This window comes from Montipora capricornis, chromosome 9 (assembly GCF_036669925.1).
Source record: "Montipora capricornis isolate CH-2021 chromosome 9, ASM3666992v2, whole genome shotgun sequence".
NCBI classification, from domain to species: Eukaryota; Metazoa; Cnidaria; class Anthozoa; order Scleractinia; family Acroporidae; genus Montipora; species Montipora capricornis.
This window is the reverse complement of record NC_090891.1, coordinates 9,499,075-9,516,286: the sequence shown is the minus strand read 5'-3', so window position 1 is coordinate 9,516,286 and position 17,212 is coordinate 9,499,075. Positions and strand designations below refer to the sequence as shown.

General features: G+C 38.8%; 1 protein-coding gene across 1 annotated transcript; it reads left to right on the top strand.

Annotated features, from left to right (window-relative positions):
- The first annotated feature begins 321 nt into the window (after window positions 1-321).
- Window positions 322-10,029, top strand: LOC138016850 (uncharacterized). Its single transcript, XM_068864025.1, has 2 exons — window positions 322-801; window positions 7,993-10,029. Exons 1-2 carry the CDS (start codon window positions 364-366, stop codon window positions 8,293-8,295), a joined length of 741 nt encoding a protein of 246 aa, XP_068720126.1. The 5' UTR covers window positions 322-363; the 3' UTR covers window positions 8,296-10,029.
- Window positions 10,030-17,212: the final 7,183 nt, after the last annotated feature.

The window sequence follows — 17,212 nt, the reverse complement described above, 5'->3', positions numbered from 1 at the left end:
TGGTCAGAGTTTTTCTCTGTCCTTGTGTGGGCCCAATTCCAATACTAGGGTTGATCCCTGATGGAATAATTGGGTACAAAAACTCCACAGAAGTGTTAGGTCTCATTCGAACTTGCAATCATTACTCCAAATGCTACTGAAGGACATCTAGCGATTACCTTGAGAAAGAAGAGTTCAGGGCTTATTTTTGTTTTTCAGGATTGATTTCTTCTAAGGTAAAAATAAACGCCTCAGGTTGCTTATAATTAATTAGCGTCACTTGAAGAACAAGGCCCCCGCACTCAAAACTTGGGTAACCTGTGACTCTTCGTACCCAACTTTTTCCTTTCTCAAGACTCTCAAGGCAGCTGCTTTGCAGAAGAAATGTGGAGGAAGAAGCTCTTTGGCGACAAAGAATTCGAATCTAAACTCTCGAAGCTAATAAGTGAAACTGGCATTTCGAGGAAAGAAGCAGAGAAAGTTCTTCGTGATTGTAACGGAGATGAGGCCCTTGCAAAGGAAAAGGTTCAAGCACGATTCCTAGCGCAACCTTCCACATCGATCGCCGCTGAAGCATCTAGTACGTCGCGTTTATATCCCGATGCTCCGCCGCCATATTCCGAAACAGTGGAAGGAGCCATGGGTTTGCCTACATTCCTTCCACCTCCGTATGTCAGTCAAGATAAGGGATCACTTTTGGGTGAATTAAAAGCGGTGTTTGCCAATGACACAGTTGAAGAAAGATGTTGTACATGTTTCGATGTTATCGAACCTGACAAAGAGGAGGGATTCAGTGGAGAAATGGTTTGGCAAGGGTTGAAGGTAAGCCCATGACAGCGTTCCAATCGCAATCGCAAGAAACGTGAGGCTGCTAACATTTTTCATCCTTTATTTTAGTAATCACATATAGGCACCATTATGTCACTGCAACTTTCTGGACGAACGTCACACTATTTGACCTTCTGAACTGGATTTTAATTTTTGATTTCAAATAAAGTATGTTTGGGTTAAATTGCGTTGATTGTACCACAGTCAACTATGATTTTACTGCCTACGTGAAAGATTTGTATGAGCAGCTTACTTCTCCGTTAAAGGAGATAAGCTTCATTAAAAAAAGGTTGCTCTTTTTGTTTTCATGAAACTATTTGCTTTAAGAGGAAGTATTCATTAGAGCAAGTACATGTAATGTACATGTTTCAGTTTGACAGTGCATTCAACGTGGCCTTGCGCACGGTATTGGTTGTTAAACGCTCGTTATCGACAATACCCGACTTTTACCTGGTATTTCTTTGGGCAAGATTTCCGCACAGGTCCCTACTTCATTATGCATACACTCCTTTGTTTCAAGAAAACAATAGTGATAACAATAGACGTCCTTTGGGACTGTGGCGCTTTGTTCTTTCTTTTAGACGTTTTTTTTCTAAGTCTATATGGACTTTAAAAAAGTCGATCGAACTTCTGTCTGAACTACGGAAAATCGAACAGTTTTTCCTGCAATTTCGGCACTTTTCCTGCAATTTTACCCATTTTTCAGTTTTAGAATAAGCGCAAGAAGTGGAGTTTCAAGCAATCGTTGTAATAGGGTTCAGATTCGCAAACATAACAAACAAACCAAATAAAAGTACTGTCATAAGAAATTTAATGGCTACCTGCTCTTTTTATCGTGAAATTGTTCTTCCTGTCTGCTTAAAAATTCGCCGAGACACTGCAAAGTGTATATTTTCTTCCTTTCCTGTATTTAGGATCACGAACGGTGCATTTAGAGGGATTTTGCGATTTATCGCTCTTCGTAGAGATCGGCAATATGCTCAATGATACTTCCAAGTAAATAGCTTTGGTAGAGATCCATGGATGTTCCCCTATGAGGTATACTTCGTTTCACTCCCCATCATGTCTTTTCAATGCCCTGCTGTGGGCTCGTTTGTCTGGGTCGACGAAGTTTAGGCGATGGTTAACTGCGGTGAGATGATGTTAGCCCTTGTCTTGTAGGCAGTTGTAAACTTTCCAGTCACAGGTAGCTAGGGCTAATATTTTTTCAAGGAAGGTTTACGGTCAGAAAATTAATATATGTTCTGGCGGATTGAAGGCTATCCATTGCAGTTTTTTCTTGAGCATCGCGAAACAGATCCATCTCCCGATGCAGCACTTTGTCTTTGCCAACTGACTGCGTTTTCACACACGTTTTGGACACGGAAGACGAAAGTAAATTGTTTTCTTTGCACCACTCTATGCACAACTCTGGAAAGGCTATAAAGCAGGGACAATTTCCAAATGATTAAATCTTCCATTGCTGTGACCCTTTTACTTCGGTAGCCATCTTGATTATTACGAAGACACAAGTTTGCTTCAAAAGAAGGGAAATATGAAACGATTTTAATTGCAATGAACTCGTGCATGAAAGTTTCCCATGAAAGATGCACCAATCAGACTTTAAGCGTGGTATACTCTTCCACGCAGTGAACTTATAAGTGTGCCGCACGCACGGGGCATGAAGGAAAAGCAGGTCACAGTTCACAGCAATACTGGAAAACCTGAGACTATCACAGGGACTAACCTTAAGCCTAAACAGTGCCTTTAGTCGTAATTAGGGTTACGGTTAGCATTATTAAAGGGATGGGTTGTTTCAAGAGTAGTAAAACAGGGATCTCTTAACGGTAACCTACAAGTGTCAGTTCGATTGTAGGTGCTCGGCGCGGCACGTGTATATAATTACGTATTATTGTTATGTAAATAGTCAGCCAGAATTCAAAATAAATATCATTTTCAAGGTGTGAATTAGCAACTTGACACGTTAGCTCAGTGGTAAAGAACAGGGACAAGTAATCCAGAGGTTTACAGTGGGTCGGAGTTCAAGGCAAGCTGCGAGTGACATATCATGGGATAAAATGGTAGAAAAAGCCGAGCGAGGTCTGGAAATAAAAACAAGACGAAGGGATAGAAAGAGGAAAGCTGACACTAAATCGAGTAACGGTGTGGGCGATGAAGGGAAAGAAGAGAGAGAGGGAGGGAGAGAAAAAATGAGATCCGTTTTTATTCATCCCGTAAGTACAAATTACCCATGTATATATTCAGTTCTCTTGGGTATGCGTATTGTTCTACAAAACAATAGCGCGAATGAATAATTAATTTATTCTGCATATATAATGAAGTAGGGACCTGTACGGAAATCATTCCTTTCTTTGTTACAAAGTATTTATCTGGAATAATACCGAAAACAAACGCTTGTCTATTATTCTGCGGTTTATTTTGATACTTGCCTTGCGTTTATTTTGCTTTGTTAGCACACAGCACTAAGACAAAGTTGGTGGAATCGGAAAAATTTTCGTCGGGCGCGTTACATTTTGATCCGAAACATCACACTTTTAATAATAATAATAATAATAATAATAATAATAATAATAATATAATAATAATAATAATAATAATAATAATAATAAGAAGAAGAAGAAGAAGAAGAAGAAGAAGAAGAAGAAGAAGAAGAAGAAGAAAAAGAAGAAGAAGAAGAAGAAGAAGAAGAAACTGTAGCAAACACTGCTAAAGAGTGCTCAATACACGTTTGTGTAGAGCGGTGTATAGAATTAAATGACTAAATGAAAATACACAAGATTCCCGTGCGAATGCAATCATCAGGCAGATTTAATGAAGAACAGACTTATTAGCTAGCTATATATACATATTTACGATGAGTAGAACAATGGGGTCCTGATTACAATGGGTGAGAAGGGCGGAACTGGGGGTGTGGTGTAAGACTGGCTGAGCTAAAACAAGCGCAATGCAATAGCTATTGTGTAGGATAAGCCTTAATTGTTCTTGAGTTAAACTTGTTTTCATGTTGGCATTTGGATACAAGCTCGGATCGTTTGTTCAGTAGATTGTTGTTGCTGCGTTTAATTATATGAAGTTTTTCTGCTAAGCATAAATCACATCTTTTGCTTGAATTGTGATAGGGGCGGGCTCTTGCAATGATAGACCATGTAGTTGTAAAGCTGGTGTTGCTGTCTTTGAGTTGCCAGATGTATTTTGATAATTCAGTGCTATTAGAAAGTTTCCTGTGGGTGAATGTTGACTTGTGTTGAGTGTATCTTTGTTTAAAAGTTCCTTCAGTCAATCCAATGTAGTTCTTGGTAGTGGTTTGATTGGCTGTCGTAGAAGTTATTTGTGCTAACCCTACTTGGTCGATCATTTTGTCTGTGTTGTAGGAAAGGCTTGCTGTGTATCCACTGGATTTGAGGGCATCGTCATAGGTAGTCTTAGCTTTGTTGAATTCTTCTTCGTTGCAGGAAATGTCAGAGATTCTATGGTTGATGGAGTTGGGTAGCTGCTTTGGTGATGTTGGGAGGGTGGTTGGATTTAACGTTAATATATAGAGGGTGGTCGTTAGGCTTTCTGTAGGGATAATACGTTTCGTTGGTGAGGTTGAACGCCCTCAAATCCAGTGGATACACATTTAGTCATTTAATTCTACTAACAATATAATAATAATCATAATAATCATAATAATAATAATAATAATGGTTTATTCACAATTAATCATAGACGGGAAACAAAGAAAAACTAACAAAATACATTAACAACTACAAAATCCCATGAAAAATTGTGAAAGGAGGTGGAAGAGGTCTTTCTAGTCCACCTCCTTAACTTAAATATTACATAAGTAATATTCAGGACATGATGTGTCATTCTTTTTTGAAATTCTCACAGCTTCACACTTGGTTGTATTAAAATTTAGCTGCCATTCAGTGCTCCACTGCCCGAGTGTATTCAAATCGTTCTGTAATATTTGAGTGTCTTTGTGAACATTTCTTAGTACCTTGTAGACTTTCATATCGTCTGCAAATAATTTGCATTGAGATATTATGTTCTGAGTTATGTCATTTATATAAATAAGGAACGTTATTGGTCCTAATACCATTCCCTGTGGTACACCAGAAAGTACACTTGTCCAGGATGAATAATGTCCCTAAGTACAACATGCTGGTGGCGGTTTGTCAAGAAACTCCTTACCCATGATAATAGTGGGTCTCTGATGCCATATGCTTGCAGCTTTGATAATAAACGTTCATGTGGGACAGAGGCAAACGCCTTCGAAAAAACCATAAACACAACATCTGTAGGAAGTCCTATTCCTATTTTGAGCCAAGTCGTGAAAGACTGTTAAGAGTTGAGACAAGGAAGATCTGCCCTTCAGAATTCTACTAAATGTTGTCTTGCAGTTTTCTCTAACACTTTGCTTAGAATTGAAGTTAATGAAACTGGACGGTAGTTTTTACAGTTATTTTTAGCACCTTTCTTGTGTAATGGGATAATATCAGCTTGCTTCCAGCAATCTGGTATCTTGCCTAACGAGAACAAAATGTTTCCCATGGTACTTTTCTATCGTTTGTATCGTTTCAAACTTTCTTCGTTCGTTTGGTTCACGGCAGCTATCGTTTGATTAAGGATGGAAAGAAAAGGTTTAAAGCGTTTCGAAGGTTTCGAGCCTTTCAAAGTTCGTACTTTGCGTGAGAGAGTGCGGGTTTTTTATTTTGTTAATTGAAAACGGAAAGATATTTTGAAGCTTTCTTTTTACCAGCTAAATGCACATGAAATTGACTTTCCATTTCTGTTTTTAGATTATTACAGTAACGTTGTGATCTTAAAATCCAGTGCTTTATTTAGCGTTACATATTTTGTTACGGCCTTGAACACCAATACCGTGCGCAAGGCCACGTCAGGTTGTGAACTGAAATATCTTGCTTTACAATAAATATTGTTAAGTGACATCATTGTTATTGAGATTGATTAAATCAGTTTAAGCTTTCTCTTGATACAAATGTTTGTCAAACTGAAGCTTGAATCCTGTACTTAAAATGTTATTGATTCTGATTTTAGAATTGGACAGCTGCTATGAGCCAAGTGTTGTACAATTTTTTGATATAACATAGTGACAGCTACACGTTTTGTAACCGTATCATTTCATTATCTGTTTAAATGTTGTAGTTTTTTTTTTTAATTCTCAGGGTTTCAAGTTCGCAATTGATTTGATTTGTTCTTATTTCAGTTGATTTGCATTATTGTAGTCTCCCCAATTAGAAGAGCACTCGTAATCAGCTAAATACACGTAACCTTGAGACTCAAATAAAGTGATTTTTTCCTTTTGTTCTAATTTCTTCCTAATTTTCAAGGAGAAGATCTCATTTTCTTTTTATTGGTAACACAATACTGATGTCAATTGATATACCGTATTTATCCATGTATAATATGCACCTGTATATTATATAATACGCACCCCAATTTTGGACTGCAGTTTGAAAAAAAAAAAAGTTTAATTAGAAAACAGGCCGACATTGTAAACTCTGGTGCCAACAAAATTATCAACCCTTCAGATTTTATTTTTCAAAGAACAGGGACAAAAAATGGTCTGCAATCCAAAGAGTACGGGATATGGATAAGAAAATGAAACATGCCATGAAAATACAAAATGCACAAATAGTTGTGAAATACACACATACACTCATAAATACAAATTTATTTATAACGTTGTGAAGGGCCCATTCCACAACAACAGATGCTGTTGATAATTCAAGGTTTCAGTTGATGGTCGCAGCCTGACTAAACTTTCAAGGATTTAGCTGTTGGAAAATTCTGCTGTAAAAACTGAAGAGAATACTAGAAGTTTGCCAGTATGCAACGACAATCTTTATCCTGTGTACAGCCACCCCCCCCCCCCCTTTTTTTTTCCGAGGGGAGAGGGTGGCTGTACAATTTGTTTTCCCTGTAATTGGCCCTTACATTGTTCCTTGGATTTTGCAACAGATTTCAATTCAGCGTTACCGGTGCACTAAATTTGATATGATATCATTTTATCCTTTTCAGATGGGGATTTGTTACCAACACCTTATTGCTAAACAATACAATATTAAAACCACATTATCCCCTCAAAATAGCAGTGGATTTTTTTAATATCATTGTCCCGTTATAGTGTATTAACAGGGCTCCGTTTTTCTCATTCATTTCTCAAATTCCCCATTCTCGAAGTGTTTATTCCAAAGACTATTTTTGATATGTGCTTATTACCTCCGCTTGAGGCAAACAACAAAGCAGAAAAATAATACTTTTGTTTCAAGAAACAACAATGCAGTCACTGTGTTACAGTGTAATGATTCTTTTTTAATATTGAATTTTTTTGTGAAGAGTTAGATTTGTTTCCCTTGAAATTTAGTCAGGTGCATTATTTAACTTTTAACCGTTAAGCCGGCGACTGTGACACTAGGCGATTTTGTTCGCCCATCACTGCCATTGGCCAAAATCGGCTAGTGTGCCTGGTACAGCAATTGCGATTTTCGCTGATGATCCGCGTATAAAATTGGTGATATCTTGCATGTCAGATATTGCCCATTAAATTCGCCGCCATTCACTTAGTGTGCCCTATCTTGCGGTTTTTGACTCCCGTCGCAGCAAATTACTGAACAAGTCAACCAATAAGACCTTACAATTTTATCACATGAATGTATAAAATGGCGGCCAACAGCGAAGTACATGTAGAGTGGAAATTCACTTCGATTGGCTCATAAAATTGCTAGGTGTGCACGCACCACGAAGCGATGAAATTCCCTGGCGATTTTTGCTGCCAATCGAAATCGCTGCAATCAGCGACCAAAAATGCCTTGTGTGTTGCTGGCTAAAGGAAGACAAAGGAAACTTAACAATCAATCGTCTCTTTGATTGGCTGTAACAAAAGGCAGTCGAAAGACAGAGATGATTTGTTTTTTTAGGAACTCCATTATACATGTAATTATGTTAAAATGTTTAATGACCAAGGTGGAATTTATTAACCCCAGTAGATGAATCGACAAAATGATCCTATAGCTCAGTGGTAGGGCACCCAAGGTAATGATCAGAACATTCTAGGTAAGACTACCGCAAAGGAGCACTAAGAATTTTTCTTGATATCTTAGTCACCATTAATAAATAATATTGATAACACAGGTCTCCCTGCTGTACATGGCTCTGATATTGTTTTTGTCTCTTCAGGCTTACCATGCTGAGTGCTACTTAAAAACCAAGGGACCAAAATGTGAACATTGCTGCTTTGCACTGATTCCCTTCCCTAACAAGGGCTTATCTGGCAGATGGGGTATTTACAATGGCTGCAAATATCACGAAGAGTGTTACATTCAGTATGCAGGACCACGTTGTAGTACTTGCTTTGATGTCATTAATGTCGACCCTGAGAATGGTTTCTCTGGAAAGTGGATCAGTGACAGTAACAAACAGTTTCATGAAGAGTGCTACCAGAAGAAAATTTATGTTGAAATGCGAGCTAAGCATTCTTAGTTGTAGTACTGTATTAGAACCTGATGTGATGGAGAATATGCATGTCATTTGTTGTTTCACAATATTTCTAATGACAAAAAAATGTGGTCTACTTGTTAAGTAGTACACTGATGTTCTGAACATCAATCTTCCTTAAGCCTAATGTTACTGTAATTATGTAAATCCAATATTACAAACACAGGTCAACGATGGGGAAAAGATTTTTTAATTTTCTCAGAGAGTCCCAAGTACTCAGCAAACTATTGGGTGGAAGTGCAACAATACAGTAAACACCCGCATATAAGAACGCTTTTTTAAGGTTTGAAGGCTGATCATTTTCTTATTATTTTGAGGGGTGCTTAGTGAGAAATCAGCCTAAAAGTGTTCTTAAAATTGGTTTCAGAAATACTTCAAATTATATATTACTAGAGGTTTAATTAACAAACAATGGGGTTTTGTACTACATTTTATAGTTTGTAATGGTCCTGAAAACCGTAGTACCTTGATATAAGTTACTGAACTGTATTGTTTCCTTATCCTAATACCCTTTCCCTTTGTATTAAGAACATGTTTTATCCGGCTGAATTTGTTCTTGTTTATATGGTGCTTTATTGGCCAAATTTCAGCCTGATGTTCTCAATCCACTTGTTCTTATATGTGGGTGTTTATTGTATTATGAGAAGAATGAAAAAAAATAATAGTGCAGTGGAGGTTTCATTGTGCTTGTTGATATGTAAAAATATATATATATAAAGAATAGACAACTCTAAAGACAACTTGGATTGTAGCAAGGTAGGTACAAAAGTTGTATGGTCTCAACTCGGATCACTCACCTCAGATCGTTGTAAAAAATATGATAAGGCCTCACCGTAGCTCTAATCTTTAAGCTAACCTTTGTGAAATCGGGGCAAACCTTTTATAGTTTTGGTTTACAAAACCGTTTTTCACTAGATCAGGTCCAACTTTTGTACCTAACCGATTGTAGTATGTAAATAATATTATAGCAGCACTTTGACCCTTACCTATCCACTTGATCCTTTAATATTGATAAGCAAAGTTGTCTGATAACCAGTGTAAAACCTGTGTAACTCTCGGGTAAAGAAAGGAGTAATTTAAGTTACTTCATGGTATTGAGGGCTGCTGGGTTCAAGTTCTAAAACTGGGCACCCTTTCTTATTGTGAATGGTGTTTGTTCTGGTTGCTTAATTGGTCAATAGTGTAAAAATGTTCGGTATGAATTATTTCTTAGACTCCATACAATAGAGTTTTCTGATGCTTGAATTTTATTTGCTATGATAGAAACTCCAAGCATGAAACATGGCACATAGATACATGCAAAAAGTTAGTCAAGGCAAAGGTCTTGTTTACAATGCAACACCTGTTATTCTAGCCAAAATCATAACGTGCAGTTTTCACCTCTTAATCTGATCAGGTTGTTGGAGATTGCGGAGTAATGAGTTATGTTTCTTTGGTCAATTTGAAAATGTCTTGACTGAATTTTTTTTAACGTTTGATATTAATATAATGATCTTCATAATATTATTGTATTGTAGACCTCTGAAAAAGAGCTTGCATTCCTGGTGGGCTTCAAACAGTGCACTCTTTGCATTGAGAGGTGCACAATTTAAGACAGCACCACACTGGAAATCTCTTTGCACAGTATCTTGGGAAAAACAAGAGTAATTATTATGTTGCTGTCTTACAGTGATTTCATTAAGTTCGGAAGTAAAGAAGTGCAAACCTTCTGACTATTCATCTTTATCTGGATTTTGTCTTGAAATACTATATTTTGCCGGTGCATATGTTGCAAACGTGCTATCAGTTGGTGACCTTGTCTGAACTGCGCAATGTACATTAAATCACAATAAGCCAGTGGTTGAAGTTAGTAATGCGATCTTTTCACAGCAACAGTCCTTAAAGATTATATTTCGTGTACAATGTATAGGGCTATGCATGCATGAATAGAAAACACTGGACAGGCACTAATGAGGCTGAAATACAAAAAGATTCCCCTACAGCCTTGATTCACGGAGTACAGCAGATGTAGTGTGGGTTTTCTGTTATTTCAGTGGCATAATAAAACCAATATGCCAGCAATGCCTTAATTTTTAGGATGGCTATTTTACCAACCAGATTCGAAAAAAGAAGTAAAATATAAAAAAAATCAAACAAATGACACCCACAGGATCTTCCCAATAGTAATTATTATTATCATAATATTACCAAACAAGTGAATAGTACTTTCCAAGCATTCTGAGTGGCAAGCACTATTCACCTCTGGGCAAACAGAGAATAACAAAATGGCTTCCCCTTTTGCTTAAGTTATTAAGTTTATCATTAAAGTGAAGTGCATTTCAACTGGGTTGATGGCCCTAAATGGTCTTTTAAGCCCCCCCCCATCCTCCCTAGTCTGGGAGCATCTGTAATCCTGTAGGATAGGATAACTTTATTTAGACACGGTAAACTCATCAGTCGCAACTATAAAAACCTAATTAATTACCAGAATTATTACAAATTATACAACGACTACAGCTACATTATTCAAAATTGTTCTAAGTAATCAATAAATATAACTATAATATTAAATGACAAAATAAAAACCTGCTTTACATGAGTGCCGTGTATAGAATTGTAGATTAACTTGATGAAAAGAAACGCTCGCAGCCAGCCCGGAACGCTCTAAGGGAGTCAGCCTGCCTCAATTCGATTGGTAAATTATTCCAAAGAACTGCTCCAGTGTAGCCGAAGTTATTTTTCATATATTTTGTGTGTGGCTGTGGGATAGCTAGTTTGCCCTCTGTGTCCCTTAAGGAGTAACAGGAGACGCTACTACGGTCAACAAATTTAGAACTAAGGTAATCGGGAGTAAGACCATTAAGCGACTTATAAACCATCACAGCCTTATGGATTGTTCGTTGAGAATCAAGTTTTATCCATCCAAGTTTTTGGATAAGGTTATCAGCGTTGGCATCATAGTTCGAGTAAGTGAGTATACGCGCAGCGCGATTTTGAAGTTTTGTAAGTTTACTGGCTAGGGTTTTGCCGCAACATCCCCAGACAGAATCGCAGTAATCAAAGTGAGGCTGTACTAAAGGGTAACTGGTCAAGTCGCCCGAAAGTCATCTCGCCCGAAGTCAAGTAGCCCGGAACCAGAGTCATGTTGCCCGAAATTCATAGTCATGTCGCCCGAAATTTTATCGAGTATATAAACTTGAAGAAAAGCAACAACTTAAGTAAATCGCAAGGAATAAATTCGTAAATTGTTGTGTCCGCTAACCTATGTGATACTCAAACTACTTAGCCTGTTTTAAGGAACGTATTAAACGCACGTTTCCTTTTCATTGAATTCCCTCCCGCATTAATGAAAGACATAAATGTGTTTGAGGAGATTCTAATCAGGGGAGCTCAGTACAACGGTCTTATGCACAGTATTAATATTAAATACACATCCCATAAACAGGTAATCAAACGCGGGGGCAAATATTTTTGCTCTACTTTAAAAGGAATATCGCTAGGTTTGTATCTCAAATATTAGGCATGTAATAAGTCTACCTGAATTTCAAGGGGCGGGTGTCAGAACGAAGACCCACACGTCCCCGCGTGTAATAAGTATTCTATTATTTAAATTTATTTTTATCACAAACTTACCCTCAATTGGTATTTGAATTTGTTTTCAAGTTTTTGACTAGTTTTTTCATTTTCGTGTTTTACTTTAGGATTACTATCTCCGTGATATCAAACGACAGCGAAATGAGCAACCTGAGTTTCACAGTTTTACATTTCACTCTGACTAGTTTTTAAAATTTTCGGAATCTTTTTTAGCATTATGAAATTTCGGGCGGCATGACTCAAGATATCGGGCGACATGAATATGAATTTCAGGCAACATGACTCTGGTTTCGGGCGACATAACTTCGGGCGAGATGACTTTCGGGCGACTTGACCATAAACCGTACTTAAGACATGAAGATTGATCGGAGAGTCTCATGTGGAACGAAAGACCTCACTCTCTTCAACGCTTCAATACCAGACGCGATTTTCTTACATAAAGTCTCAACATGAACATTCCAAGGTAAAGTCTGATCAATATGAACACCTACAGATTTCGTAGAGGTAACTTGAGTTATAGGTGCACCGTCAATAATAAGTGACGGAGGGTTGTGAAACGTGCTTAGCCTTTGCCTCGATCCGATCAACATAAACTCAGTTTTAGATGCGTTAAGAGTAAGCTTGTTAGCAGTTAGCCATTTTTCAACTCTAGCAAGATCCTCATTTAAAACAGTGTTAATACTTTGGGTGTTATTACTAGCAAAAGTTATGTGTGTGTCGTCAGCATACATTCGAGGTTCAGAATTTAATAGACAGTAAGGTAAGTCGTTAATATATATTAGAAAAAGGAGTGGACCCAGAATTGTACCTTGAGGTATACCACAAGTAAGGAAATGGTCCCCAGAGAGAGAACCATTTATAAAACATCGTTGCTTGCGGCAGTCCAAGTATGATCTAAACCAATTGTATGAAGTGCCACTGACACCATATTTCGCAAGTTTAGACAAAAGAATATCGTGATCGACGGTGTCAAAGGCTTTCTTTAAATCCAAGAAAACGACTGGAAATTTCGTGCTGAAAGCAAGCCACCTATCTAGATGTGTTAAGGAGGCCCTAAGGAACATGTCAAATGTCAGCAATTTTGTAACTTGCACCGACGGCTTTTGCAGGGGGTTAAAAGTGTGACCCTCAGAGTCCATTGTGCAAACGAGGCTTGACCTTCAAATGCTTTGTAACCATCGTCAATGGCGGCGGAGCTTCGGCAAAAATTCTCATACTTTTAAATTGGGGTCTATCTGACACGTAACAGTAATAGAACAGATCACTTGACCATGCCAATGTGAAAACGAGGCTGGATCACATAATGCCTTACAAGTAGCTATTGCTGGTTTTCACTCACGTGATATTCAGACATGTTTTTAACGAAAACAAAAGGAAGCGTTTGCATAATAATAGAGTTAAATTCCCGGAGGATTTGGTCGGGGCACCAACATGGCCGCCTTTTCTTTGTTTTGGGCACCAACATGGCGGTCGTGACGTCATGTGAAAACCGAGAATTGTTTACGGTGACAGATTGTCCCAATATTACTTAATGTACTTTCTATTGGAGTGTAACTTAGACACTCTGTAACAACAGTAACTAGACGCTCCATAAAGCGTACACTGGGTTGCCTGTGGTACCTGTTACACAAAAACAGGAAGGCACTGAATTGGGTGGTATTGCACTGCAGCGTTCCAGTTAATTTTTTCAAGTGGGGGGTCATTAAGACTTTTTGAGGGGTCACCCACATGTCGCGCCAGCAGAGTCCCTTTGGCTCACACGTTCACGAGATTAATTATTTTGTAATGGCCTGTCCCATTTTGAGGTCTTTTAGTTTTTTAAGCTTTGGTAATAAATTCAGTTTAAAGATAACAAAACACGGTCTTGAGTAAAATTCACTCGTTTCTTCTTTAAATAAGTAGTCTGCAAAAAACTAACTGCAAATTTCTCTCACGGACGTTTTCCAGCATGCACAAATTTTGGTTTTATCAACTGAGTTGATAATGTAAATTGGTCACCGTACAGAGATTCTAAAAGCTGACGTTTCGAGCGTTAGCTCTTCGTCAGAGCGAATCGAGGAATTATGGGTTACGTGTAGTTTGTATAGTAGAGTGGGAGCTACGCTATTGGTGGTAACATGGCAACGTGAAAAATAGGAATATATCAGTATTCAAATGGGTAACCGGTCGTTTCGCCAACGTGTCAGTTCGCCAACGTGACCTGTTCGCCAACGTATGAAGTCGGTTCGCCAACGTCTAATGTCAGTTCGCCAACGCTTATATGTCAGTTCGCCAACGTCCAAAATGCTTTGTGAAATAGATCTGAAATGTATTTACAAATTACCAAAAGAAGATAATGTGACCGTTGATCCAAGATGAATTGTTTGATTCGGCTTGAAAATGTTCGTTTCACTCTCCCCAATCTCTCTCTCTCCCTCTCTCTCTCTCTCCCACGCCATCGACGACTTTGGGGCAACCCTAAAACCAGGAATCCGGAGTCCGGAATCCGGAATCCGGAATCAAAGGTCATTGTTTTACCAATACAGAGAGTAAAACTATCCTAACCATTCATAAAAGCTAACCTTAGGCCTAATTAGGCCTAAACAAACGTTTTTAGGCCCCCTTTATTTGTGAACATAAACCGGCTGTAAAACCTTTTTATTAAACATTTGCGTAGTTAAAGAGGCATCGAGTTGAAATATGTTTGTTTGATTACGCGCTTAGAAGCGTTCACTTGTTTCCCGCAAGTTTCGCCTACGTGTTTGTTCTACTCTCGCAGAGGCTTTTGCATTGCTTGAAACACTGATTAAATATTTGCGGCAAAACTTTTTCCTTCCCCCACTCAACTATTAAATGTTCCCCCTACAGCCTGCTTCTCTACCGGTCTCTTTTCTCTCTTTTACGGGAAGAATTAGAAACGCGATAAAAACAATGTGAGCTCATTAACTTCGCTTATGTGGCATGTTGCAAAGGAGGTGAGAACTTTTTCAACTTGAATAGGATATTGTTTAAACGTTTAATGATATGTAACTACAACAAAGAACAGATAACACCAACAATATCTGCCAATCAAATTCCTGCGATTTCGATCCGGGGTAATCAGGCATTGCTGTATAAAAGGGCTGTGATTTTCTGTTCAATTCAACCCACTCATCTTATCGAAGTATTTTCGCTGATCAAATATTTTTACAAGAGTCACTCGAGATGGAAAGCTATTATTGTATATATTGCAATGAGGAAGTAACAGCGAGACAGGAAGCCCTCCTGTGCGATGGCTGCGACAAATGGCAACATCGACGTTGCAACACGGGAATTTCGAGACAGCAGTATAGAGATGCTGTTAAGTCCGGATTAGAGGTGGTTTGGCGATGCCTATATTGCAGTGAGATCACTGATCCACTTGCGGAGAGTAGCAGAATCGAGGAAGAGACGGATGCCTTTGACATTCCACCATCTTTTTTCACTTTGTAAAATTAAGCGTTCCTTACTTGTTAACCTCATTTTCTCGCGCGCATACCGGCACGATTTCCAAAAAAAAGATCTAAGACGACATTTGGTGAAAAACCAACTCCTCGTGGTTAATGAGACAGGTGAGGTGGTCGTCCTAGGTTTTAATGTTCCAGATCAAGGTGTCTCTTCTAATATTAAACCAGTATTCGGTCTATTTTTAGCTTTAAAATTTCTACATTGCCGATTTTTCGAAGTAATTGGTATTTGTGCTTTCAAAAATTGTGAAGAAAAGTATTTTATCCCTGTTCTCACTTAGCAACACGTTTCAAAACCTTGGGGGATATTCCAAAGTTAACAAAAATCGGTTGTCGGTGTTGAATCCTTGACGGAATTTTAATTTTCGGCTGATATCGATCAGACTTCTTTGCCGAATTTTCATTAAAAGTGTTTAGCGCTCTGTATTTGTTTACATGATACGGGTATGATAGTTCCTTACTCCAATTCAAAAGCAAATGTTATGAGGATACGTTATAGGGTTTGGTACAGTATAGTGCCCCTTTAATACAAGTTTCCCTCTTTTATATTTAAAAGATGATCCGTCTTCACAACATATGGAGTCGTCAATCGAAGACCCGGCCCCTGGCGAAGTCATCGCAGAAATTCAGCCCGTAACCTACCAGATAGTCGAGAGCGGGACGAAAAGAAGGAAGACCAGCCTGATTGATAGTCTTGGCTTCAGCTACAACGTTCATTCCCGACGACCATATGCGACATACTGGCAGTGTACGGTTTGTCCGAAAGGGAATCCCTGTAAGGCGTCAGTGACAGAACGAGACGGGGTTTTCAGGCCTGGCCAGCATAATCACAACCATACAGTGGAGGTGGGGGCAACAACCGCAGCCAAGATAGTCTCCCGGGTGAAGAGTAAGGCGTTGGAGGAGAAGTTCAAGTCAGCGTCAGCAATAGTGGATGAGACTAGGATTGCTGCTTGATGAAAAGCATCTCATAGACGAGACAATCAAATTTTCCTTGGCACTTTTTTTTTAGGTCATGTTAGATGAACTGACTGCTGCACCTTGTCCAGCCCTCCCTAAGCCTGCGCATGTGGCTAGAGCTGCCAACCGACTCCGACAGAAACTCAGACCCGAGCAACCGAAAGATCTGGACTTCGAACTGGTCGAGGAATGTCTCCCTCCCGGTTTCTTCCAAGCCGACCTGACAGTTAAGCAGAGAAGGCATCTGATCTTCGCCAGACAGGAGCAGCTAAATACCCTGGCCAAGGCTAACTCCTGGTACGTCGACGGCTCCTTTAGGAGCCACCAAGTTTGCAAAAGTATATGACCAGCAATAAACTATCAATAAAGAAATCTAATAAAATTTGAGGGGGGATTGGGGCGCATTGAAAGGTTCAATAACAAATATGGCGGTTCACATCAACAATCCCTCTCATGAAGTGAATTGCAAGTTATCGAATTGACAATTATTTTCAACGAAAAAGGTGTTTTTGGACGTTGGCGAACTGACATATAAGCGTTGGCGAACTGACATTAGACGTTGGCGAACCGACTTCATACGTTGGCGAACAGGTCGTTGGCGAACTGACACGTTGGCGAAACAACCGGTATTCGTTAAATGAAAAGCGTTCGTTAATACCGTGAGGATTAAGAGTGCCGATTTGGAAGGTGAATTTTTGTTCCAGATTCTTGTGGCTTTCCGTCGTACCTAGATGTAGGGAGAATGATACTTTCGACTGCGTGATTATGAGGGTGGAAAGTGAGGGTGAACAGAATTGGTACAGTAAACACCCGCATATAAGAACAAGTGGATTAAGAACATCAGGCTGAAATTTGGCCAATAAAGCACCACATAAATAAGAACAAATTCAGGCTGATAAATAAAA

Coding starts and splice junctions, on each gene's coding strand:
- LOC138016850 (XM_068864025.1), top strand. CDS start 364: ATGTGGAGGAAGAAGCTCTTTGGCGACAAAGAATTCGAATCTAAACTC. Junction 802..7,992: donor TGGTTTGGCAAGGGTTGAAG/GTAAGCCCATGA, acceptor TTGTCTCTTCAG/GCTTACCATGCTGAGTGCTA.